The sequence below is a fragment of the Dendrobates tinctorius genome, unplaced genomic scaffold (genome assembly GCF_039654945.1).
Source record: "Dendrobates tinctorius isolate UK_male_01 unplaced genomic scaffold, ASM3965494v1 ptg000230l, whole genome shotgun sequence".
NCBI lineage: Eukaryota > Metazoa > Chordata > Amphibia > Anura > Dendrobatidae > Dendrobates > Dendrobates tinctorius.
In genome coordinates, this window is record NW_027361897.1 from 12,477,414 (window position 1) to 12,502,982 (window position 25,569).

General features: G+C 42.8%; 1 protein-coding gene across 6 annotated transcripts in view; it reads right to left on the bottom strand.

Annotated features, from left to right (window-relative positions):
- Positions 1 to 739: 739 nt before the first annotated feature.
- Positions 740 to 25,569, bottom strand: part of CEP55 (centrosomal protein 55) — a 62,835-nt gene continuing 38,005 nt past the window's right edge. For 5 of the 6 annotated variants that reach the window (XM_073555839.1, XM_073555841.1, XM_073555837.1 and 2 more), the window contains 3 exons: positions 20,218 to 20,522; positions 15,729 to 15,854; positions 740 to 1,594 (listed from right to left, as the gene is read on the bottom strand). In XM_073555839.1, the coding sequence (XP_073411940.1) occupies positions 1,391 to 1,594; positions 15,729 to 15,854; positions 20,218 to 20,522 (635 nt within the window). In that variant the 3' untranslated portion in view covers positions 740 to 1,390. The remainder of the gene's footprint in view (positions 1,595 to 15,728; positions 15,855 to 20,217; positions 20,523 to 25,569) is intronic. The other variant, XM_073555838.1, reaches the window with a different exon arrangement.

Consider the following 25,569-nt stretch of genomic DNA (forward strand, 5'->3'; position numbering starts at 1 on the left):
TTGCTCGAAGGTGCGGAATGGGGGGGGTCCGAGTCCAAGTGGAGACAGGAGCAGCGCTCGGGGAGGAGAGGTAAGTCTGCTCCCCGGTCAGTTTTTTTCCCCCCCGATGACCGCTGCCGGCACAGTACACCAAGGATGATACCTTCATCCCTAGTAGGGACAGGAAAGAACACGGAGGGGGAAGTGGAGGGGCTATTAAACCTCTTTGTAATTTCCTGACCCTATTAGGAAAGGGGAACATCCTCCAGGTGTGCTATCGTGGGGGGTTACTAGAGAAAATAAAGATTAAACAACAACCACAAGATGGATCTCATCAACCAAGGTGTCATTTTAATCAGTATAACAGCGCCGACGTGACACTGTCTGTAAGTTACTGAGCACAATCCTGCTGACAGGTTCCCCTTAAGGGAGATTGAGATTAAACACAACTGGTAACGTAACAGTAGCTGGGATGTTAGAAGTTATATCCTCTCCTGGAATATAACTACTGAGCCCACTGGCTCTATCCATGGAAACCAGCTGCATACTATGTAAGATCTCTATGAAGTTCTCATTATAGGACAATGATAGAAAGAGATCGTCAATTGCAAACTTGCTTATTTTCATGTGCTCTTCTTGATTAAAGCAAATTAGTAACTGGAGAATACCTCTGTAAAGAGTTACAAAGTGGCATGCCGGTTGTGAAAAACTGTCATAAAAGGCCAAAACTGGATATATTTGTGACCACCACACAAAGACATCACCATTAGATAAACTTTATTATATCCCATTTCTCATAGCCTCAATCTCTATTCTACAGTTCAGAGCAATGAATACAGTTCAGAGCAATGAATACTACTAGCACAGAAATTAAAATACAGCAAAAAAAAAAAAAAAAAAAAGACAACTGAAAAATAAAAGTGCAATTTTATAAGTTAAGCAGACAGTTTATCATATTACATATATCAAAGACGAATATATCGACTGAAATCAGTGCATCAGAAGAGAAACTTGTACTTTCAAGCCTGGCTGTTATAAATGGGTTTGCTTTATTAGGTCTTAGTGCAAAATGGCAGCCGGGCCTTATTTATGTCAGTTCAATTAACCCCAGATTTGCCAAGGCAGATCAACCAGTGTAGACTGTACATTTAAAAAAAAAAAAAAAACTGTTGCAATATTACAACGAATGATGTTGATGACCAACCCAAGCTGGATAATCTCAACAGTACAACATGTGATGCAATGCATGAATGGCCATGACCTATTGGTAAGATCTTCGTGACTGCAGGTGTAACATATACATCAAATAAAAATACACCACACGTAATTTTATAATTTTATAAAAAGGAGTGTATAAGAGATGAACCCTCCATCATACGTTGGTCAGGTCAGTTGTAACAGTAGAATTTCTTCAGCTGGTGCAGAAATCGATGTGTGCCAGGAGCTCCCGATGCTGGCTGGTGGGGTACATCACGCGACATCTGGGGCACTCTAGGAAGCTTTCATCCAAGAGACCTTTATGTTTGGGTGATGGCTGCTTGTCTCGCAGGGTCAGCTTGTCATTGAAGTCAGAAGGAAAGGTGCAGGATGAGTCCACAAAATAGATGTCCCTTTTCTGTCGGTTAGAGATCACACATTTTAGCATTGCATGCAAGACATTTGTTTATTGCTACCGTTTGGACTGTAAAGGCTCATATTCAGATGTCCATGTACATCGGTCCGAGATCAGGAATCAATGCATGGACTGGCCACAGCTCCCCGACCTGAGTGAGACAGCCACATAGAAATACATGAAGCGGTGACGTCCGGGTCAGGAGACCCGCGGCCAGTCCATGCATCAGCAGAGCAATCTTTGACCATCTGAATGAGTCCTTAGAATGACATTTTACACCTATAAATCTCAACCCACTGTGTTGGCAGAAACAAACATTGACAGAGAACCTATAAAGGAGTTATCGTATTTTTCAGACTATAAGTTACATTTTTTAATAAGAAAAAAATCTTGTTAAAAAGTGTGTGCGCTTTAGAATGCGGAGGCAGCTTCCAGTGATGGAGGAGACCGCCGACACTGTGTCCTTCCTGATCACATAGAGCAGCCCACTCTTCTCCTGCGCTGCACTGATCTACGTGATTGGTGCAGAGCAAGAGATGAAGCTACTGGGAATGAATGGAAGCTGCAGGACCTTCTGCACGAGTAATCCCCAGACATTTCAGGTCATATTCCGGAAAAAACGTCTACCGGTAAGTAACCTTGTTTTCTCTTCACTCAAGAACGCACACCTGAAAGATTTATGGAGAAATTAAAACTCCTCAGGGAAGGACCACAGATTGCAGCATGCTTCTACCATAGGTTAAGTCAGTGGAGGAGAATAGATCCAGTCAGTAGTGCTTAAAGAAAGTAGAGAGTGTGAGGACCAGGTTGCAGCCTTACATATCTGATCAATAGATACCTCAGCTTTCTCTGCACAGGAGCCTGCAACAGTTCTGGTGGAGTGAGCCTTGAAGCCCTCAGGAACCGGAGCACCATTAGCAGAGTAGACTAGACTAATGGAATCCTTGATCCACCTTATGCTCCTTTCTGCTACCCTTAGGGGTATGTGCACATGCTGCGGATTCTGCTGGGGATCCGCAGCGGATGTGGCCCTGCGGATCCGCAGAAGAATCTGCTGCTTTGTACAGTACCATTATAACCTATAGAAAATGGAAACCGCAGTGCACACGGTGCAGAATTTTCCGCACGGTTTTTGCTGCGGTTTCCAATCCGCAGAAAGAATTTACATGTCATTCTTTTCTGCGGATTCCGTTGCGGTTTGCCATCTCCTCCATTGTAGAGTTGATAAACCGCAGGGCAAACCCGCAGGCTAATCCACAGGTCTTCTGACCTGCGGATTTTGCAAAATCCGCACGGAAAAATCCGCAGCGTGTGCACATAGCCTAAAGGCTACAAACAAGGACTGGATTTTCCTCCAATGACTAGTTTATAGACATATACTCTAACCGGGTTTTTCTTCTGAATTCCTAGGATTATTACAGAAGGAGGGCGGGACAATCTCTCGACGACTATGAAATTTTAAGGATACTTTGGGAAGGTAGGCCTGATCAGGTCTTCATATAATCCTGTCCTCATATACCCGCGTATAAGTAGGATTTAATGAAAGGGCCTTGATATCACTCACCCTATGGGCCAAGGTTAGTTCTACCAATATAATTGTTTTTACGGTAAGATAAGCAACCATTCATTCCTGTAAGGCTGTGTGCCCACGATCGGGAAGTAGCAGCGCTTTGGACGCAGAGTATTTTCGCAGGTAAATCCGCATGTGTTCACTGAACCAATGCAGATTTACCACATTCAATACATTCTATTGATTGTATTTCTGTTGTGGAGATAAGAGTCTCTGCAAGAGAAATTGACATTCTGCGATCCTCATGTGATCCGCAGGCACACATACACACATAGTGGACATGGATTTCTAGAATTCTCATCCACTAAGCTGTAACATCTGGCCGCATAAATATGCAGCTTCAAAACTGTAGCAATTTATGATCGTGGGCACGTACACTAAAGGTTCGAATGGATCCTTGGTCAATGCCTCTTGAACTAAATTTAGATCCAATGGAGGAGCCCTTGGAATTGGGACCAGTCTGGATCTGACACAGGATTTTCTAAACCTCTATATCAATTTATTAGCTGCAAGATAGCAATTGTATAATATGCCTAAGGCTGAAACCTGAACCTTGAAGGTACTAGTAGCTAAGTTTAGCGCAAACCCCCTCTGCAGAAACTCTAGGCTGGAACTGACTGGAGCCTCTTCTTCCCCAAATATTTCCCTGAAAACTCCCCAAAAAATTCCACACCCTGCAGTAAATTTTTGTTATAGGTTTTTCACTCTTCAATAAAGTGGAAACTGACCCTGCAGAAAAACCTTTCCGACTCAACATTGCCCTCTCAAATTCCATGCTGTTCGATGGAAGCCAGCCATTCACTTGAGAGTGGCATACTGGACTTTGAGTGAGAAGGTCTGGGATCTCCGGCAGGATCCATGGATCTGACACGGACATTCTCAATAGGGAAAACTATGGTCTTTTTGGCCAGAATGGAGCAATCAAAGTCACCTTTACCTGATTCTCCCTGATCTTCTTCAAGACTGCTGGGATCATAACTGTTGGAGAAAAGGCATATGCAATCCTGAAGTTTCAAGGGTTCTGAAGGGCATAAACCGTATAAGGGTTTCCCTTGGGTGTAGCGAACAGAACATTTCTCCTTTTATGTTCCATTATTTCTGGCAATCCCTACAAGTGAACTAGAGCTAAAACTAGAACTTTACATACACCATATAAAAAGACACATTTGCATGTTTTTCTCAATATCTGACATGAAATCAGAATAAACCTTTCCCTTTTTAGATTCATTAGGATTACCATAATTTGTCAAATGCCAGAATAATGAAAGAGAATGTTTTAAGGCATTTTTATCACTTACTGCAAAGTCAAAGGTTTATACATTTCATTAGTATTTGGTAGCATTGCCCTTCAACTGAACGACTTGGGTCAAACGTTTGGGATATCCATCCACAAGCTTCTCACAATAGTTGGTCAAAATTAGTGCCCGCTGGAGGTGAGGGGTGACGATAATCTACAAACATCAGTTGCTAGAATGCTCTTTATTGCTAGGAAACTAATAGCGTATCACTGGATCTCGGCTAAAGTCCCCACACGGAAAGAAAATGTAAATAAGCTTAACCTTACATTGTGCAGAGAGAAGGCCATTTATCTTACATGAAGAAGGCCGGCGATGTTTGAAAAAATCTGGGCAGGATGGCTGAACATTCCAGGTTTGTCATCTGTAAATGTGTTATCGTAACATGTTCATGATACTCTGAATATGATTTATGATCATACTATGCGCCTTAGGATGTATGCCTTATCTATGTATGCTTTGCATCTATTTTGGTATAACTTAGCATTGGACCAGGGAACGGGATGGGGGGGTGGTAGGTAATGTGGTAAGGAATGTGGGGTACTTTGAAATAAGTGATGTTATGTTTTAAAAATTTCAATAAAAAATATCTGATTAAAAAAAAAAAAAAAATTAGTGCCCGTTCTTCCTGACAAAACTGGAGTAACTGATCCAGGTTTGTAAGTTGCCTTGCTCACACCAGCCTCTTCAGCTTTACCCATAAATTTTCAATAGGACTGAGATCAGGACTTTGTGATGGCCACTCCAAAACATTGACTCTGTTATCCTTAAGCCACTGTGTTACCATTTTGGCAGTATGCTTCAGGTCATTGTTCATTTGGAAGACCCATTTCCGCCCAAGCTTTAACTTCCTGGCTGGCTGATATCTTGAGATGTTGCTTGAGTATTGCCACATAATCTTCGTTTCTCATGATGCCATCTATTTTATGAAGTGCACCAGTCCCTCCTGCAGCAAAACAACCCCACAACATGATGCTGCCACCCCCGTGTTTCACAGTTGGGATGATGTTCTTAGGCTTCTAAGCGTATCCCTTTTTCTTCCAAACGTAACAATGGTCAATATGCCCAAAAAGTAAAATTTTAGTTTCATCAGACCACAGGACATGTCTCCAAAAATTAAGGTTTTTGTTCCTGTGTGCATTAATCTGGTTTTTAAAGGTTTCTTTTGTAGTAATGGCTTCTTCTTGGCAGAGTAAGCTTTCAGCCCATGTTGATACAGTACTCATTTCACTGTGGATATTGACACAATCTCACCAGCTTCCGCCATCATCTTCACAAGGTCTATTGCTTTAGTCCTTGGGTTGATATGCACAGGTTGGACCAAAGCATGCTCATCTGTGGGACACAGCACCCATCTCCTTCCTGAGCAGTATGATAGCTGGACATTCCCATCTTGTTTGTACTTGTACATAGTTGTTGGCACAAATGAACGAGGGACCTTCAGGCATCTTGAAATTGTACCCAAGAATGAGCCAGACCTGTGCAAGTCCACAATTCTCTTCCTGATATCTTGGCTGATTTCTTTAAACTTTCCCATGATGCTACACAAAGATGCAGTGTGTTCCAGGTGTGCATTAAAATACATCCACAGGTGTGTCTCTAACTCAGATGTCGCCAAAAAAACAGACTCATCCAAACACATGACATCATCAAATGGGCTGACCAAAATTGTTTAAAGGCATAGTAATCTTAGTGTATGTAAACTTTTGACTTAGCAGTAAGTAATAAAAATGCCTTAAAACATTCTCTCGCTCATTCTGGCATTTGGCAAATATTAAAAATTATAGTAATCCTGGGCATCTCTGGTTGACCCACGGAACCTGGGGGCCCTCCTTCCACTGACTAAGCACTCCCTGTCTAATTGGCTTCAGATTCACTCCTCCACTCAGACACACATCCCTGCATTGCCTCTGGAGGCACCTTTAGAACTTCTGGAGGTGTTATCAGAGGACCTTGACCTGTACCATTGGAAGATAGGCGGGATCACGGTATTAAGCGATATAGTTGAAGATTGCACTCTTACCTTTTGCCCAGTTGAAAAACAGGTTTGGCTTGACCTTTAAAGACCATTTCTCATATCTCCGGGTACAATATATTTTAAAGAAATATCTAATCTTCCCATATAGGGTTAATAGTGATATTATTAGGACCCTCTCATCTTCCTCATCCCTAGATATGGGCTTGAGACCCCTTTATGATTCCTTGGGACATAAGAGCAGATTGGTAAAATCTATACCCTTCATATCTTGGGGAAAAAGACCTTGGTAAAGCCATACCTGACCAGGACTGGTTAAGAGCAATTAAATTGGCAGGACGGACGTTTAGATGTGCGTCCCACTTTGAATCACACTTGAAGCTGATACTCCGCTGGTATTTTACTCCCGTGAAGTGCCATTCCATGTTTCCCCAACACCTCACACCTATGTTGGCGAAACTAATCAGGTGGGGTCCTTATATCATATATTTTGGGATTGTCCACTTATAACTTCTCTGTGGGATCACGCCTTTAGGCTGTGTGCACACGATGCGGATATCCAGCGGATCCGCAGCGGATTTTTCCGGGCAGAAACGCTGCATATCCGCATTGTGATTTACAGTAGCATTTAAATCAATGAAAAAAAAAAAACCGCTGGGCAGACACTGCGGATTTTTCCGCGCGGTTTTCCTGCGGTACAAAATCCGCAGCATGCTACTTTTGTGCGGATTTCCACCTCCCCAGTCTCCAAATCCGCAGGGGGAAATCCGCAGTGGAAAACCGCACAAAAAACGCAAGAAAACCGCATTAAAAAAGGAAGAAATCCGCAGGAAAAATGCAGGTCATTTGACCTGCGGATTTCTTCAATTCTGCACGGAAAAATCCGCAGGGCAAAAAAGTATGTCTGCATTCAGCCTTAGACTTATTTCACTGGTAGTTGGAAAGACCGTCCAGCCGACTCCCGAGGTGGCGCTCCTCCTGTTAAACATACATGCATTCCCCCCGTGCTCTAGAGTGGTAACGGCTCATTGTGTTAACGACAAGACTCCTATTAGCTAAACAGTGGAAAAAAGATGTTATTCCTAAGAAAGAGGCCATAGCTCAAGCAGTTAATAATACCACGGTTTTTTTTTTTTAAAAATGCTAGCCCACAAAAATAACGCCTTACAGAAGTTCACCAGGGATTGGCAGGCTTGGGAAGCCACACAGTTAGCGAGTCACAATTGAACCAGTCAAATAAAGGTTGGGGAAGGGCCCTGGGTGGAAGAGGGTTAAGACCGGAGCTCTTTGTTTATACTGCAATGGTTGCATAATCACACATTTATATTACTTTGACCTGTGTTGTACATTTGTGATAATGTTGTATTATAGTATTTTCAATAAAAAACGAATTTAAAAAAAAAAATTATAGTAATCCTAATTGACCTAAAATGGGAAAGGTTTACTATGATTTCATGTCAGATGATAAAGACATGCATATGTGCCATTTTATATAATGTATGTAAACTTCTGGTTTCAACTATCTGCTGAAACACCTGGGAGCGTAAGGTCCTTTCCCATTATGTCAGTCTGTTGCGGCTTAGGAAGTCTGGCTTGGTGTTCTCTGTCCCCTTTATGTGAATTGCTTTTAGGGACAAACTGTGTTGCTCTGCTATCCCTGGTGCTATCCCTCGTGGTTGATATATACACCACCGTATCCAGACTGTCTGACATCATGAAGGTGGCGACCAAGGAGGGGAGAAAGCCCTTTACCGCTCTTTCTACTGCCCACAACTCCTTCAGGTTTGACCCCTCTCGAAGAGTGACCAAGAACCCTGAATTGTCTGACCCTTCAGGTGTGCCCCCAACCTGAATTGCTTGCATCTGTTGTGATCAAGTCGCTCACCGACTTCATTCATTGGACGCCTGATGCTAGGTTTGCCCTGTCTCTCCACCGTAAGGCTGTGTGCACACGCTGCGGATTTTGCTGCGGTTCCGCAGCGGTTTTGGCCGCTGCGGACCCGCAGCAGTTTTTGCTGCGGTGTACAGTACAATGATTCCCTATGGGAATCAAAAACCGCAGTGCAGACGGTGCGGAATTTTCCGCGCGGATTAGCTGCGGTTTTCAATCCGCAGAAAGAATTGACATGTCAATTCTTTCTGCGGATTCCCCTGCGGTTTGCCATCTCCTCCATTGAGGAGACGAAAAACCGCAGGGCCAAACCGCAGAGCAATCCGCAGGTAAAACCGCAGGTATTTTGACCTGCGGATTTTACAAAATCCGCGCGGAAGAATCCGCACCTAATCCGCAGCGTGTGCACACAGCCTAAGAGGGAATTTCTGGCTTCTAAAGAAAGTTTTTCCTTTCCTTCTAAATGCCCTGATAGCAACCTTTGTGCAGGTAATTTCCCACTTAAGCTGTCTCGTGTGGAGCTGGGCCCACATCACCACTGGCATGCAGGATGTTAGAGTTGCCAATAGGGACATTGTCTTTCTTAGGGTCATCTTTAAAACTTCCATTGCTGCCAAGGCAAGGGCCATTGCCTTGTCCATTTTCTTCTCAGGTAAAAGACAAGCTTGAAGCTCAGAGTTTAGAATGAGGCCCAGGAATGACTGTATTTTTATTGGATTTAGCTTTTACTTGTGAGTGCTTATAATGAAGCCAAGATCATCTAAGATGACTCTTACATCTTCCAGTTGTGTTGCAGTGCTCCTCTGACTTCCCCATGATCAGGAAGTCATCTAGGTAAGGAACTATAATGGTGATCCAGATGCCAAGGTAGGCAGTCATCAACTATTACCTTTGTGAAGATCCTTGGAAGCCACAGACAAACCAAATGGAAGAGCTATGATTTGTTAAGGTCTCATTTCTCCCTGTATATACAGTTAGGTCCATACATATTTGGACAGAGACAACATTTTTCTAATTTTGGTTCTAGACATTACCACAATGAATTTTAAACAAAACAATTCAGATGCAGTTGAAGTTCAGACTTTCAGCTTTCATTTGAGGGTATCCACATTAAAATTAGATGAAGGGTTTAGGAGTTTCAGCTCCTTAATATGTGCCACCCTGTTTTTAAAGGGACCAAAAGTAATTGGACAATTGACTCCAAGGCTATTTCATGGACAGGCGTGGGCAATCCCTTCGCTATGTCATTCTCAATTAAGCAGATAAAGGCCTGGAGTTGATTTGAGGTGTGGTGCTTGCATTTGGAAGGTTTTGCTGTGAAGGAAACATGCGGTCAAAGGAGCTCTCCATGCAGGTGAAACAAGCCATCCTTAAGCTAGAATCAAAAGGCTAGACTGGACTTTGCTAAAAAATCCTCTAAAAAAGCCAGCACAGTTCAGGAAGAACATTCTTTGGACAGATGAAACCAAGATCAACCTCTACCAGAATGATGGAAAGAGAAAAGTATGGCGAAGGCGTGGTACAGCTCATGATCCAAAAGCATACCACATCATCTGTAAAACACGGCGGAGGCAGTGTGATGGCTTGGGCATGCATAGCTGCCAGTGGCACTGGGTCACTAGTGTTTATTGATGATGTGACACAGGACAGAAGCAGCCGAATGAATTCTAAGGTATTCAGAGCCATACTGTGTGCTCAGATCCAGCCAAATGCAGCCAAACTGATTGTCAATCTGTAGTATGAAACGACGACCAATGACCCAAAACATAAAGCCAAAGCAACCCAGGAGTTTATTAAAGCAAAGAAGTGAAATATTCTTGAATGGCCAAGTCAGTCACCTGATCTCAACCCAATTGAGCATGCATTTCACTTGTTAAAGACTAAACTTCAGACAGAAAGGCCCACAAACAAACAGCAACTGAAAACCACCGCAGTGAAGGCCTGGCGTAGCATCAAAAAGGAGAAACACAGCGTCTGGTGATGGCCATGAGTTCAAGACTTCAGGCAGTCATTGCCAACAAAGGGTTTTCAACCAAGTACTAGAAATGAACATTTTATTTACAATTATTTAATCTGTCCAATTACTTTTGGTCCCTTTAAAGACAGGGTGGCACATGTCAAGGAGCTGAAACTCCTAAACCCTTCATCCAATTTTAATGTGGATACCCTGAAATGAAAGCTGGAAATCTGAACTTCAACTGCATCTGAATTGTTTTGTGTAAAATTCATTGTGGTAATGTCTAGACCCAAAATAAGAAAAATGTTGTCTCTGTCCAAATATATATGGACCTAACTGTATAAAGCAACTCAAGTATACTTGATGGTTTAGATGAATCTGGATGTAAAAATCAGCATCCTTTAGGTCTATAACCACCATGAAACAATTGTGAAATAGTAGCTTTCTAGCCATGCTTATCAATTCCATTTTGAAGGTCTAATGTTTTATCCATCGGTTTAGGCTATTCAGATTGATGATGGTTTTGAATGAAGAGTTTAAAAAAATAAATAAATAAATAAAAAAAAAAAGGGGGGGGGGGGGGAATAAAATCCCCTTCCCTTTTCCTTATCAAGCCATAGACATCTGTCTCTAGGGCTATGTGTTTTTCTGATGACGTCCTGGGGGTGTCCAGATGAGTTAGTTGATCATCTATTTTTAAACCTATTAGGTCCCGAATCCAGCTGCTGGAAAACATGTTCTCTCAAGCCTGGATGAAGAGCGAAAGCCTTCCCCCTACTTGTGGCCTGGAGTCATTGAGAAGATTTCTTAGGCTAGTTTCACACTAGCGTTTTTGCCTGCAGCGCACAGCGCTGCTAAGCCCCGCCCCCTGCCGTGCTCCCTCCGGTCATCTCCGCCTAGTGTCGCACATCGTTGCATGCGATCTGCACACCCTATCTTTAGCATAGGGTGCGCAGACCGTGCGCTGGGCGTGCGTTAGTAGGATTTTGCGTGCTCTGTGCCCTTTTGACAGTGCTCAGAGCGCACCAAAATGCAACATGGTGCGTTCGGCTCACATCGGCGCACCGTCAAAAGGGCGCAGCGCACGCAAAATCCTAATAGCGTACGGCCAGCGCACAGTCTGCGCACCCTATGCTAAAGATAGGGTGTGCAGATCGTATGCAACGATGTGCGACACTAGGCGGAGATGTCCGGAGGGGGCGGGGCTTAGCAGCGCCGTGTGCTGCGGGCCAAAACGCTAGTGTGAAACTAGCCTTAGTTCCTGAAGAGGGACCTCCAAACGTAAATATGGGTTCTTTACTACTCCTGAACTCCCACTTTCTTCTCTCTCCCGAAGGATTCCTCTATTATATCTTTTCCCCCCAAAGGGAATGTTTTCTCTTATCTGCTGTGGAAAAAAAAAAAACGGGAAAGTCCTTTTATCACTGGCTTTTTTTTAAATATCATACAATTTCTGCCCAAACAAGAATTGGCCATAGTACAGGATAGAGCCCAGTTTGTTTTTAGACAGAAGGTCCCTGGACAGCCTTTAAGCCACAACACCTGTCAAGCCGCATTAGACAAGCCAGCAGAACTACCTGCTATCCTTACAGAATATGCTGATTTATCTGCTAGAAACGCTGTGACTCCTGGTAATGGCAGGTTATTCAAAATCGCTCAAAAGTACAACTCGTCCCGCAAAAAACAAGCCCTCACATGTCCATATTGACAGAAAAAAAAATATTATATTATATAATATGTAATGTATATAATATATATGTCCTTGATGTTTGCTAAATGCCATGAAAATTGCTGCAAAACTCTGTATGTGAATCCAGTCTCGACAAGATCTACATACCGTATATACTCGAATATAAGCAGAGATTTTTCAGCCTATTTTTTTGGGCGGAAAGCCCAGCCCCCCCCCGGCTTATACTCGAGTCATATGCCAGGGGGTCGGTGGGGGTGTCAGGTCATCCTTACCCCCTCCTGATGCGTCTCAGCAGCCGACCCCGTTTCTCCACGGTCTCCCTTCCTTCCTTCAGCAGTCACATGGCACCGCTCATTAAACTCATGAATATGCGCAAATTCATGGAGTTTAATGAGCGGTACCACATGACCGCTTAAGGCAGGAAGGGAGAACAGGGCTGCGGAGACCGTGCCAGGGCGGGGTAAGTATAGGCTATATTCACCTGTCCCCGGTCCATCGCTGCTTGCTGCTGTCTGATGTGTCCTCTGTCACTGACATTCAGACAGCAGAGTGCGCGGTGACGTGGTTAGTGTGCACCGTGCCCTCTGCTGCCTGAACATCACTGACAGATGATGTGGCAGATAGCGGTGAGCAGCGGTGGACCCAGGACAGATGAATATCTCAGGTGCCGGGTCCAGCGACATCTGCACCTGGCCCCCAGCGACGGAGAGGTGAGTAGGTCATTTTTTTTTTATTTATTTGAAGCAGCATATGGGGGCATAATATATGGAGCATCTTATGGGGTATAATATATGGAGCATCTTATGGGGGCATAATATATGGAGCATCTTATGGGGGCAGCATATGGGAGCATAATCTATGGAGCACATATGGGGGTATAATCTATGGAGCAGCATATGGGGGAATAATCTATGGAGCATCTTATGAGGCCATAACCTTTATGGAGCAGCATATGGGGCATATTATTCTATGGAGCATCTTATGGGGCCATTATTAACCTTTGTGCAGCATCATTTGGGGTGTATTTTGTATGGAGCATCGTATGGGGCCATCATGAACTGTATGAACCATTATATGGGGCTCCTGATTCAATATGGCTATTCAAAAACATTTATCCTACTGATGTCTCAATTAAATTTACTTTGATTGGTATCTATTATTTTTTAAATTTACCAGTAGCTGCTGCATTTCCCACCCTAGGCTTATACTTGAGTCAATAAGTTTTCCCAGTTTTTTGTGGCAAAACTAGGGGGGTTCGGCTTATACTCGAGTATATACGGTACTCCTAGCATATACAATAGTGTTCAAAATAAGTGTGTTCCAAAAACTTGAGTTAATCACAAAATCTTTACACTAGTTTTTAGCTCCAGCATTGGGAACATTGCACACTTTTTCAATTCAAAACATGATGAGAAATGTAGATAAAGTTTTTAACCACTTTACAGAAAAAAATGAACCTTGTTCTGTTCTAAAAAAAAAAAAAAAAATAGCAGTGTCTTTACAAACTGACAATATATACTATTTTTATGACGATTTATAATTTCTTTGAATCACTAACCTAATATTTAGTTGTTACCCACAGTTTTTTTAGAACTGCTTCACATCTATGTTGCACAGAGTCAACCAACTTCTGGCAGCTGTCATCTGTTATTCCAGTCCAGGATGCTTACACTACATCCCACAATATTTTGACATTTGTTGGCTTTACCTCAGAAACGGCATTTTTGATGTCACCCCACAAGTGTTCTATAGGATTAAGGTCTGGGGATTGGGCTGCTCACTTCATTACCTCAATTTTGTTGGACTCGAACAAAGATTCCGCTCATTTACTGGTGTGTTTAGGGTCATTGTCTTGTTGAAACTCCCATTTCAAGGGCATATCCTCTTCAGCGTAAGGCAACATGACCTCTTCAAGTATTTTAATATATGCAAACTAGTCCATGATCCCTGGTATGTGGTAAATAGGACCGGCTTATAGTAAGAGAAACATGCCCATATCATGATTCTTGCACCACCATGCTTCACTGTCTTCAGAGTGTACTGTGGCTTGAATGCAGAGTTTAGGGGTCTGTTATGATTGGGTCACCGAGGAGGAGAGCAGGCCCAGGATAAGCCACAAAAAAACAGAGAGGTTGGTAACTAAGGAGATTGCAGACCCCTGATCCTATCCACACAACTAGCAGTAGCCGTGTAGCGTACCTACGATGATCCTAGACGCCTCGGCACAGCCGGAGAGCTAAGTAAGCCTAAAGCAAGAAAGGGGAAATCTAAACTGCCCCAGAGCAGACCCCAAATGAATAGATAGCTCCAAACATATATTGTCGGTGAGACAAGATGAAAACACAAATGCAGGCAGGAAAATAGACTGAGCAAATGATGGGGCCCACACTGACTAGACAGGCCAGGAAACGAAAGACGCTGTCTGCAATCACGCAAAAAACCCTGCAAAAAGTCCAACACGTCTGATGCAAAAAACACTGAAGTCGCACGACTTCGCCCACTATATCAGCACTCTGGTATATTCTGAAAGCAGAGCAAAAAGAGGCCAATCTAATAAGGGACAAAAACAAACTGGCACAAGCAGTAACATATGGACGGTGATTCAACACAGCCCCAGCCAGAGCTGGCTGATCCGCACAAAACTGAGATAGACAAAACCAGATCAAATGCAAACAGAATAGCAAATGAACACTTAGCTGAACATGCAGGGGACTGAGCTGGAAACATCAGACCTCAGGAGGCAAGAAGAAAATCACCAGCAGGGTTAGAGGGAGTCGGCTGTCTTAAATCCCAATCTGAAACCCTAGATCTCCAATCAACGTCCTCATTATCAGGTGGCAAGCCTCTGTTAATCAGATCAGCTCCATTACCTCCAGTAACCATCAGAGGGAGCCCAGAAAGCGAATTCACAACAGGGGTCCGTCTGACGCACTGTCTGTGGCCCTTGAATCCAAAAAGAACAATTTTAGTTTCATCAGTCCAAAAATGTTTCTCCATTTCTCTTTAAGCCAGTTGATGTGTTCTTTGGCAAATTGTATTCTCTTCAGTACAATTTTTTGTCTTTTTTTTTTTTTTTTATTAACAGTGGGACTTTGCGGGGACTTCTTGCTAAGAGATTAGCATCACACAGGCGTCTAACTGTCACAGTCCTCACAGGTAACTTGAGACTGTCTCTGATCATTCTGGAGCTGACCACTGGCTGAGCCTTTCCCATTATAGCTATTCTTCCATCCATTTGAATTTTAGTCTTCCATTTTCTTCCTCGTCTCTCTGGTTTGACTTTCCATTTTAAAGCTTTGGAGATCATTTTAGCTGAAGATCCTATCATTGTCTCCAGATCTTTAAAAAGTTTTACCCTCTCCAATCAACTTTTCAAAGTATGCTGCTCTTCTGAAAAATGTCCAGAATGACTCATATTTCTCAGGCTTTAAAGGAGAAATGCATGTACAAAATCTCCTGGCTTCACCCTTAAATAAGGCCCACCTGATTCACACCTGTTTCCTCACAGAATGATTGACCTCACTAATTGAACTCCACACTTCTATAATTTTGAACACTCCCCCTTCAATTAATTATTCTAATACACAGACTCAAAAACATGCAGATCATGAATGCGGGGTCTTGTTTTTTCTTAGAATCTACTGCACCAACTGGTAAATTGTTTGACATGTGGTGATATAATTTATACCACAAACAGTGATTAATCCGGTCATATTGGACTGCTATTATTTTGAAAACTGCTGTAAATATTGGCCTTACCGCCGGCTCCAGCTTCGTGATCTGCTCCTGGGTTTTCCTCAGTTCTTTCAGTACTTTATTCAGCTGCTGTTGTACATTTTGTTGGTCGATCTTCCCATTTTCTAAATCAGAAGTGCACCGCTGAATCTGAGAACACAAGGTAGCGAGAACTTTGTAATATTCGTTACCAATAAAAGATGACTGGAGTGACAAACTTATAATATGTTTGTAGATACTGAACTCTTCTCACAAACAACAAGAGTCGTCGCTTCAACTATAGTTTTAATGCCCTAGTTTAATGCAGAGAAGACTGCTGAAGTTACAGGCCGATAGCCTGACTGGTGTGACTCTCTGACCATTCAACGTTTGTACCATGAAAGATTCACATTTGGACTATGCAAGGATGTGAATTTATGTCCATACAGGCTGGACTGGGAACGCAGCTACAAGGGTCTGGCCTGAGCAGTGTTTTATCAGCAGGAGATCATCGGCATAACCCCTCCCCCACCACCGATTAGCAGCTTTCTGCCTATGCACACGGAAATCTGCCAATCACTGGTGTGGGCGGGGTTATACAGAGAACTGGTAGATCTATAGCAGATAAAACAGGGATTTTATCAAAACTGCACCAAGTAGCCTAGAAAGTGACACTGCAGGAATCAGGGTCTCTGTCCCTACATTATGCCACTTTCAGATTACATAGAAACCACCTGGTGCTAGATTCTATGTACATCATAAGCCGTCTCCCTGCCTTTGATGTGAGCTCGCACGCCAAGCCTGCAGCTTTCCTGGCAGATGATGGGCCGTGGCTGTTAACCTATTATATACCGCTGTCAACGTATGACAGAGGAATTTAAAATGCGCTGGCAGGGGGTTGTGCTATTCCAACCCCCCATCAGCGTGACTGTGACACCAATGTGTTGTCATGACAGCCAGGGGTCTTCTGCACCAGAATTGCAGTTTATCTACTGTACACTGCAACAGAAGAAAAAAAAAAAAAAAAAAGTAATAAAAGGCCATCAAAACATTCTATACAGACCAAAACTATATGTCAAAACAATGACTCGGGGCACAAAAAAAAGAAAACACAACAAGCCCTCACAGCCCCATATTGCTAAAATTGAAATCGTTAGAGGTCCAAGAAAATTGCGATAGAAACAAAAAAAATTATATTTAATTTTTTTTATTTATTTATTTATTTTTTTTTATAAATTTCTGAATTATTTTTCACCACTTAAATAAAACAAAAACTATACATGTTTGGTATCTGGGTAATTGCATTGACCTGGATAAAGCATACTGTCAGGTCAGTTTTAACATAAAATAAATGCTGTAACTAAAAAACCCAAAAACAATTGACGAACTGCGCTTTTTTTGCCATTTCGCCACACTTTGAATTTTTTTATGGTGTCATTCAAAAGTACAACTCTTCCCACTAAAGAAAATAATCCCTCTCACAGCTAAATCAATGGGAAAAAAAAGATTAAGTAGAGGAAAAAAAATGAAAGCTCAAAAATGAAAAAAATCGACCAATCCTTAAGGGTTTAAAAAAAAACAAAAAAACACTGAGTATCTCTTTGGACATGCCCATTTTAGCAGTTCTTGGAATTTCCAATAAAATATTAATTCTTACAACTCTTTGTGATGTGGCCCTTTCATTCCTCTTGGAAAATTAGGAATAATGACTAATTGCAAGTTTCGGACAATGGTAATATATTTGTCAGCTTCTTCATCCATTTCCAGGAGAAATAACAGACAGTAAAACTCTCTAGGAATATTATTTTATGGTCAATGTTAAAGGGTCCTTATATTTTCCAGGAGCACACCGCCCCCTAAACTTCCTGCTTAATAGAAAGTATGAAAGGATTATTATTAAGCAGTAAATTGCCACGTTGCTTGTTTTTTTTACAAGCACTAGAGATGAGCAAACCTTTCAAGGTTCGGTTCAGCGAACATCCCGATGTTCAAACATGTTTCGACGAACATAACCGAACCCCATTGACTTCAATGGGAGGCAAAGCCAAACCCATAGACAACACCTTAACGGGGGATATAAAGCTGCCAAAACAGCTAAAATTAGGGGCAGACACCAGGAAAATTGGCATCAACTGAATATAAATAAAATTTAAAAAAAAAAAAATATTGACTTTTTCCTCACTGTGCTAGCGGTGATCTCACCAAGGTCACCGCAGTTCAGGGGCCAGGCTGGGAACGAAGCCTCAGTGACCGCAGGTAACCTCGATGACGTCAACGCTAGTCACTGAGGCTGCACTCACAGCTGCTCATTCCTCAGTATGGACGGTTGAATCTTGGCACTGTCCAGGTTGAAAACGGTTTACCCCCAAGACATATATTACGGCGTGAGACAGAACAATGGACAGGTGAGGGATATTATTGTTTTTTAATTTTGTTTTATTACAGAAAACAAAGGATTCAATGGAATGGGCATTGAGTATAAATGTGCATGTTAATTTTACATAAAAAAAGGAAAAAGTGTGTTTTGTTTTTATTTCAAATAAATAGACTTTAGGCTATGTGTACACGTTGCGGAATTGCCGCAGAAATTTCCGCAATTCCCACCGTGGGTAAAACGCATGCGTTTTTCCCGCTAAAAACAAGCGTTTTTCACTTACAGAATGCTTGCGCATTCCAAGTGATTTCAAGCATCGCTTGGAAATGTGATTGACAGGTTGGTCACACTTATCAAACATAGTGTTTGACAAGTGTGACCAACTTTTTACTATTGAGGCTGCCCATGCAGCATCAGCAGTAAAAGATAGGATGTAAAAAATAAAAAAAGATTGTTATTCTCACCTTCCGACGGTCGCCGATCTTCTTCGCTCCTCTCTCCACGCTCCCAGCATCTTCCGGACCCAGTAATGCCTAGCGCGATTGACTGCGATGACGTCGCGGCTTCGCGAGACCACGATGACGTCGCGGTCATTCGCGCTAGGCATTACTGGGACCAGAAGATGCCGGGAGCGTGGAGAGAGGCGTGAAGAAGATCGGCGGCTGTCGGAAGGTGAATATAACAATCTTTTTTTATTTTTTTTTTATTTTAATTCTTTCTTTACAGGGATATGGTACCCACAGCCCGAAGGACAGTCTCCTATCCTCCAGACCGTGGGTACCAACCGCACATGTTCTGCTTAATTTTCGCATGGTGTGCACAGCCACATGTGGAAAGTAAGCTGAACAATACATTCCTATGTGGGTGGAATCGCCACGATTCCGCAAAATAATGAGCATGCTGCGTATTTTTTCGAGATGCGATTCCGCCGTGGGAAAATCCACAGCATTAACACAGCATTGCGGAATCCCATAGGAATGCATGGGATGCTGTTTGTTTTGCGTTTTCGCGGCAAAATCGCGCGTTAAAAACCGCCACGAAAAAAAGCGACGTGTGAACGCAGCCTAATTCTGGCTGTGTGTTCATTTACAATGGATAGTGGATAGGTGTCTTATTACTATTACTTCATTCCTAAGCCGTGAGCTTGATGTCGACAATAAAAAGGTGACATCAACCCCACAAATATGAACCCCACTTGCCACTGGAGAGGCTGCGGGCTGCTATTTTTAGGCTGGGGTGTTTAATGTCCATGGCCCCTTAACAGCCTGATAATACCAGCCCCCAGCTCTCTGTTTTAGTTGGCTGGCTTTCAAAAAAATGGGGGGACCCCACATTTTTTTTTTTTTTTTATAAATAATTTATTGAAAAAAATTAAAAAATACAGCATGGGGACCCCTCTATCCTTGATAACCAGCCTAGCTTAAGCTGAGGTTTGCAGCCCACAGCTGTCAGTTTTTCCTGGCTGGTTATCAAAAATACTGAGGAACCCCACATCATTTGTTTTTTTTTTTTTTAAATTATTTATTTATAGCACAGGCTGATGAATACTCCCACCTGCTCTCGCTGTTAACAGTTGAATACAACTCCCAACCTCAAGCTGTATTCACTTCAGCACCTGACGCCGGGGAACAGCACAAACAGTATTGCCGCGATTCCCAGGCACCAGTATATGTCACACTAATGACACAGTGATGGCATTCGTGTGTCATTAGTGTGCATGTGTGGGGAACATTTTGCGGCCCGTGCTGCTACAGGAAACACAGACATCTTAAAGAGCACTTAGTGAACGCTGTCATTTACTGAACTTTGACCGACTTTCAGATTTTTAGGAAAAAAAGCTCGGGAATCCAAATGTGCAACCTTCATATCGAATTTGAGATGAACAAATTAGTTTGGAAAATGTTTGTCAATCTCTAACAAGCAATTTACAATTTTACCCCCTAAGGAACAAGAGACAACCCAATCCCGGTAATATTTACTAAAGCAAGTTTGGAGAGTTGACAAAAAAAAAAAAAAAGAAACTTTAGTGGCTGATACAACAGTACAACCGATGTCTAAAACTACTACTGCAAATTTCTTGAGCCTCGGCAAGAGTATTGCCCAATTTTCTAAACATGTATTTCGCCATCAGATTTTAACATCCAGAGAAAAGATTTGTACCTGATTAGAAAGATCCCAGTTTATCTTCTTTTCCTCTTCATACTTCTCACGATACAAATCAAGTTCGTCTTTTATCCTTTGCATTTTTTCCTTAAACTTTCTCCGCTCTTCCTCTCGATGTCCCTTCTCGCTTTCTCGTAGGGCTTTTAAGGTGGCGGATACATTTTCAAGCTCTTTGTTCTTCTCCTCTTGCTGCATTCTCACCGCAGAAAGCTCAGAATTGAGCTGGGCCGTTATCTGTCGTTCTCCTTCAAGGTCCTTTTTCGCAGCGAGCAGAAGCCGGTCATAGTATTTCTGCTTATCTTCTTTTGATGAAATCAACACACACAAAAAAAAAAAAAAAAAAAAAAAGATTACATACATTATAAAAGAGGGGTCTGAGGACGTAACATGAATGAATACGATGATAAATGTTTTATGATGTGTTAGAGTTCATGCAATAAACACAATGCCAATAAGGCATTATAAAGTGAAGAAAATGGAGTCACTCTAAACTAAAACAAGACCTCATAACACTATGTAAACAGACTTTCTTTATCGCTTCATTTGGGGGACACAGGTAACCATGGGTGTATGCTGCTGTTGCTAAGAGGCTGACACTAGGCAAAAAAAGGAAAAATAGCTCCTTCTCAGTAGTATACACCCACCGACAGGAACCAAGTACCTCCGTTTAAGCTTAGTATCTGAAGGAGGCGGACATGGATCTGATCCCAGATCCACAGTTTTTTTCCTTTTCAGGTCACCTGTTGTATTTTATTAATCTTTTTCCTTTGTTTTTCAGGTGCTTCATCTTTAGGGATACAGGGTGTAATGTCTCACTCTGTTTTCCCACATTCATGCGATCGAGAGCAGTGTGGTGTCACCAACGGCGCCCACTCTTGGACCTGCAGGCAGTTAAGGCTCCTGTTGTCCCGACCTTTTACCTCCTGCCCAAGGTTCATGAAGATTCCATCTCACCCCTAGGGCATCCCATTGTCTCTGGCATTGGAGGGCTATGCAACCCAATTTGTAAACTTATTGAATATTACTTACAACCACAAGTGGAGGTGCTGCCCTCCTTTGTCAGAGACACCACGGACGTCCTGAGGCGACACGATGGTCTGTCCCTCGATCTTGACATGTTCTTGGTGGTGTCCGATGTAGAATCACTCTACACTAGTAACCACCATACTGATGGACTAGAAGCTTAGGAATTTTATCTGGAAGCCAGCAATTTGGATCCAGATCTTCGTGAGCCGATTTTGGACCTGTTGCGCTTCATTCTCACCCATAATTTTTTTTTTTTTTTTTTTTCTTTTACACATTCAAGGATCGTTTTCATTTACAAAAACGTGGCACAGCAATGGGGGCGGCTTGTGTGCCCTCCTATGCTAACATCTTTTTCGGTTACTGGGAGAGGGGTTTGCTCTTGGATGGCGCAGAAGCCGCTCCCCAAATCCTTGGATGGTATCGTTATATCGACGATATTTTGTTCATTTGGCAGGGTTCCATTCAAGATCTTGATAACTTTATGGTGGGTCTGAACCGCAACAGGTCCAATATCAGACTCACTTATATGTATGATCGTAGGGTGGTTTCATTTTTGGATGTGGAGATCAGGGTGCGCGGTGATGGTCATATTGAGACCAATTTACATCGGAAAAAGACATCTGTAAATTTCTTTTTACACGCATTATCTGCGGACCCTATATCGACTATTAATGCCATCCGTACAGGCCAATTCCTTCGGGCTCGGAGGATTTGCACTATGGACGTGTTATCTGAGGGACAGGCCAGTGACCTTGGGCGGAGGTTTAGGGAACGGGGTTACAGCAACAGGAGCATTAAAAAAGGTTATTTAAGAGCGAAAAACACCAAGGGGTGACCTTCTGGCTTCACAAAATAACAAGAGTAAGGAAAAAGGAAAAAATTTGGAGATACGATATATATCCACATATAATCAGCAATGGAACATGATGCGGACAATATTATAAAAACACTGGCCGGTTTTGATGACTGACCCCCTCCTTGAATATTTGTCTCCTCATCCACTGATGACAGCAAGACGGGTACGAAACTTAAGAGATACGTTAGTCTCTAGTCATTATGTCTCCAAATCTAGATTCCTTTTCAATGGGAGGGGGGAGAATGACTGGATTCTTCCCTTGTGGAAAGTGACATGCCTGCAGGAACCAAGTAAGATCCACATCCTTCGCGTCATCGGACGGCCTCAAGGTATATGATATAAGGGAATTCATTACATGCTCTACTACGCATGTAGTTTACTATGCTACATGTAGTTGTAATCTCATCTACATAGGTTTGCCTTCCCGTGAACTACGCATTAGAACACGTGAGCACATTCGGGACATTGAGGCCGCCCGTGACGTGGACGATTCCCGGACATTTTAGGTTAAAACATCAGGGGAAGCGTTCATTGCGCTCATTATATGCGCCGCCTATGGTGTCTACATGCGGGGTATTTAAGGCAGCTATGAGGGGCACTAGCTACATCTAGGCCCCCCAAGGAAGCGACCGCGAAACGCGCGTAGGGGCGAGTGCCTACATATGGATAAGAACATGGGTAAGGAAAACTCAATTATACTCCTTTATAGTTCCCTGTTTTCCTCCTATCTCTGGGTCTACATTAACCCCTTCCTGCCATCCGACGTACTATCCCGTCCACGGTACCCGGGTCCGTATGACCGGGGACGGGATAGTACGTCGGCGCCGCTGATCGCTGCCGGGTGTCAGCTGATTATCACAGCCGACACCCGGCACAATGTGTCAGGGGCGGTCACGGAGCGCCCCCGACACGTTAACCCCTTGCACACCGCGATCAAACACGATCGCGGTGTACCGGGGGTTAAAGGGAAGCATCGGCAGGGAGGGGGCTCCCTCCGTGCTTCCCTGAGCCCCCCACGGCAGCGCAATGTGCAGCGCTGCTGCGGGGGACTCCCTTCCTCCAGGCCCCCGAATCCAAGATGGCGACGGGGGCCTTCGGAAGCTGGCTTCCTCAGTGCCTGCAAAGCGCAGGCATGAGGAAGCCTTCTGCAGTGCCTGTGTCAGATCGCTGATCTGTCACAGTGATCTGTGATGTGACAGATCAGCGATCTGTCACAGGACAGTGATGTCCCACCTGGGACTATTTAATAAAGAAAAAAAAAAAAAAAAAGTGTAAAAATAATTTAAAAAAAAAAAAAAATCGCCAAATAAATTAGAAAAAAAAAAAAAAAAATATTCCCCCAATAAATCCATTTTTTGGAAATAATAAAAAAAAACAAACAATAAAAGTACACATTAGGTATCGCCGCGTCCGTAACGACCCGCCCTATAAAACTGTCCCATTAGTTAACCCCTTTAGCGAACCCCTTAAAAAATAAAAATAAAAAACGAAGCAAAAAATAATGATTTATTATCATACCGCCAAACAAAAAGTGTAATAACGCGCGATCAAAAAGACGCATATAAATAGCCATGGTACCGCTGAAAACGTCATCTTGTCCCGCAAAAAACGAGCCGCCACACAGCATCATCAGCGAAAAAAATAAAAAAAGTTATAGCTCGCTGAATAAAGCGATGCAAAAATAATTATTTTTTATATAAAATAGTTTTCATTGCATAAAACCGACAAAAACATAAAAAACGACCTAAATGAGGTATCGCTGTAACCGTACTGACCCGAAGAATAAAACCGCTTTATCAATTTTACCGCACGCGGAACGGTGTAAACGCACCCCCCCCAAAAGAAATTCATGAAACGCTGGTTTTTGTTCATTCTGCGTCCCAAAAATCGGAATAAAAAGCGATCAAAAAATTTCACGTGCCCGAAAATGGTACCAATAAAAACGTCAACTTGTCCCGCAAAAAATAAGACCTCACATGACTCGGTGGGTCAAAATACGAAAAAATTATAGCTCTCAATATGTGGTGATGCAAAAACTATTTTTACAATAAAAAGCGTCTTTTAGCATGCGACAGCCGCCAAACATAAAAACCGCCATAAATAGTAAATCAAACCCCCCGTTATCACCCCCTTAGTTAGGGAAAAATAATAAAATTAAAAAAATGTATTTATTTCCATTTTTCCATTAGGGTTAGGGCTAGGGTTAGGGGCGTGTTGGGGTTCGGGTTGGAGTTAGAATTGGGGGTTTCCACTGTTTGGGCACATCAGGGGCTCTCCAAATGCAACATGGCGTCTGATCTCAATTCCAGCCAATTCCGAGTTGAAAAAGTCAAATGGTGCTCCTTCCCTTCCAAGCTCTGCTATGCGCCCAAACAGTGTTTTACCCCCACATGTAGGGTATCAGCCTACTCAGGACAAATTGCAAAACAATTTTTGGGGTCCAATTTCTCCTGTTACCCTTAGGAAAATAAAAAATTGGGGACAAAAATATCATTTTTGTGAAAAAAAATGATTTCTTTATTTTCACGTCCGAGTGTTATAAACTTCTGTGAAGCACTTGGGGGTTCAAAGTGCTCACCACACATCTAGATACGTTCCTTAGTGGGTCTAGTGTCCAAAATGGGGTCACTTGTGGGGAGTTTCAATAGTTTAGGTACATTAGGGGCTCTCCAAAGGCAACATGACACCCGCAGACCATTCCATCAAAGTCTGCATTCCAAAACGTCACTACTTCCCTTCCGAGCCCCGACGTGTGCCCATACAGTAGTTTTCTCCCACATATGGGGTATCAGCATACTCAGGACAAATTGGACAACAACTTTTGGGGTCCAATTTCTCCTGGTACCCTTGGGAAAATAAAAAAATGGTGATTAAAAGATCATGTTTGTGGAAAAAATACGAATTTTTTATTTTCACACCCGGGCGTTGTAAACTTCTGTGAAGCACTGGGGGGTTCAAAGTGCTCACCACACATCTAGATAAGTTCCTTGGGGGGTCTAGTATACAAAATGGTGTCATTTGTGGGGGGTTTCCACTGTTTTGGTACATCAGAGGTTTTCCAAACGCGACATCGTGTCCGATCTCAATTCCAGCCAACAACGTCAAATGGCGCTGCTTCCCTTCCGAGCTCTGCCATGCGCCCAAATAGTGGTTTACCCCCACATGTGGGGTATCAGCGTACGCAGGACAAATTGCACAATAACTTTTAGGGTCCTGTTACCCTTGGAAAAATAAAAATTGGGGTGAAAAGATCATTTTTGTGTAAAAAATATGATTTTTTAATTGTACCGCTGTACGTTATAAACTTCTGTAAAGCCCTTGTGGGTTCAAAGTTCTCACCACATATCTAGATAAGTTCCTTGGGGGGTCTAGTTTCCAAAATGGGGTCACTTGTAGGGGGTTTCCACTGTTTAGGTACATCAGGGACTCTCCAAACGTGACATGGCGTCCAATCTGAATTCCAGCCA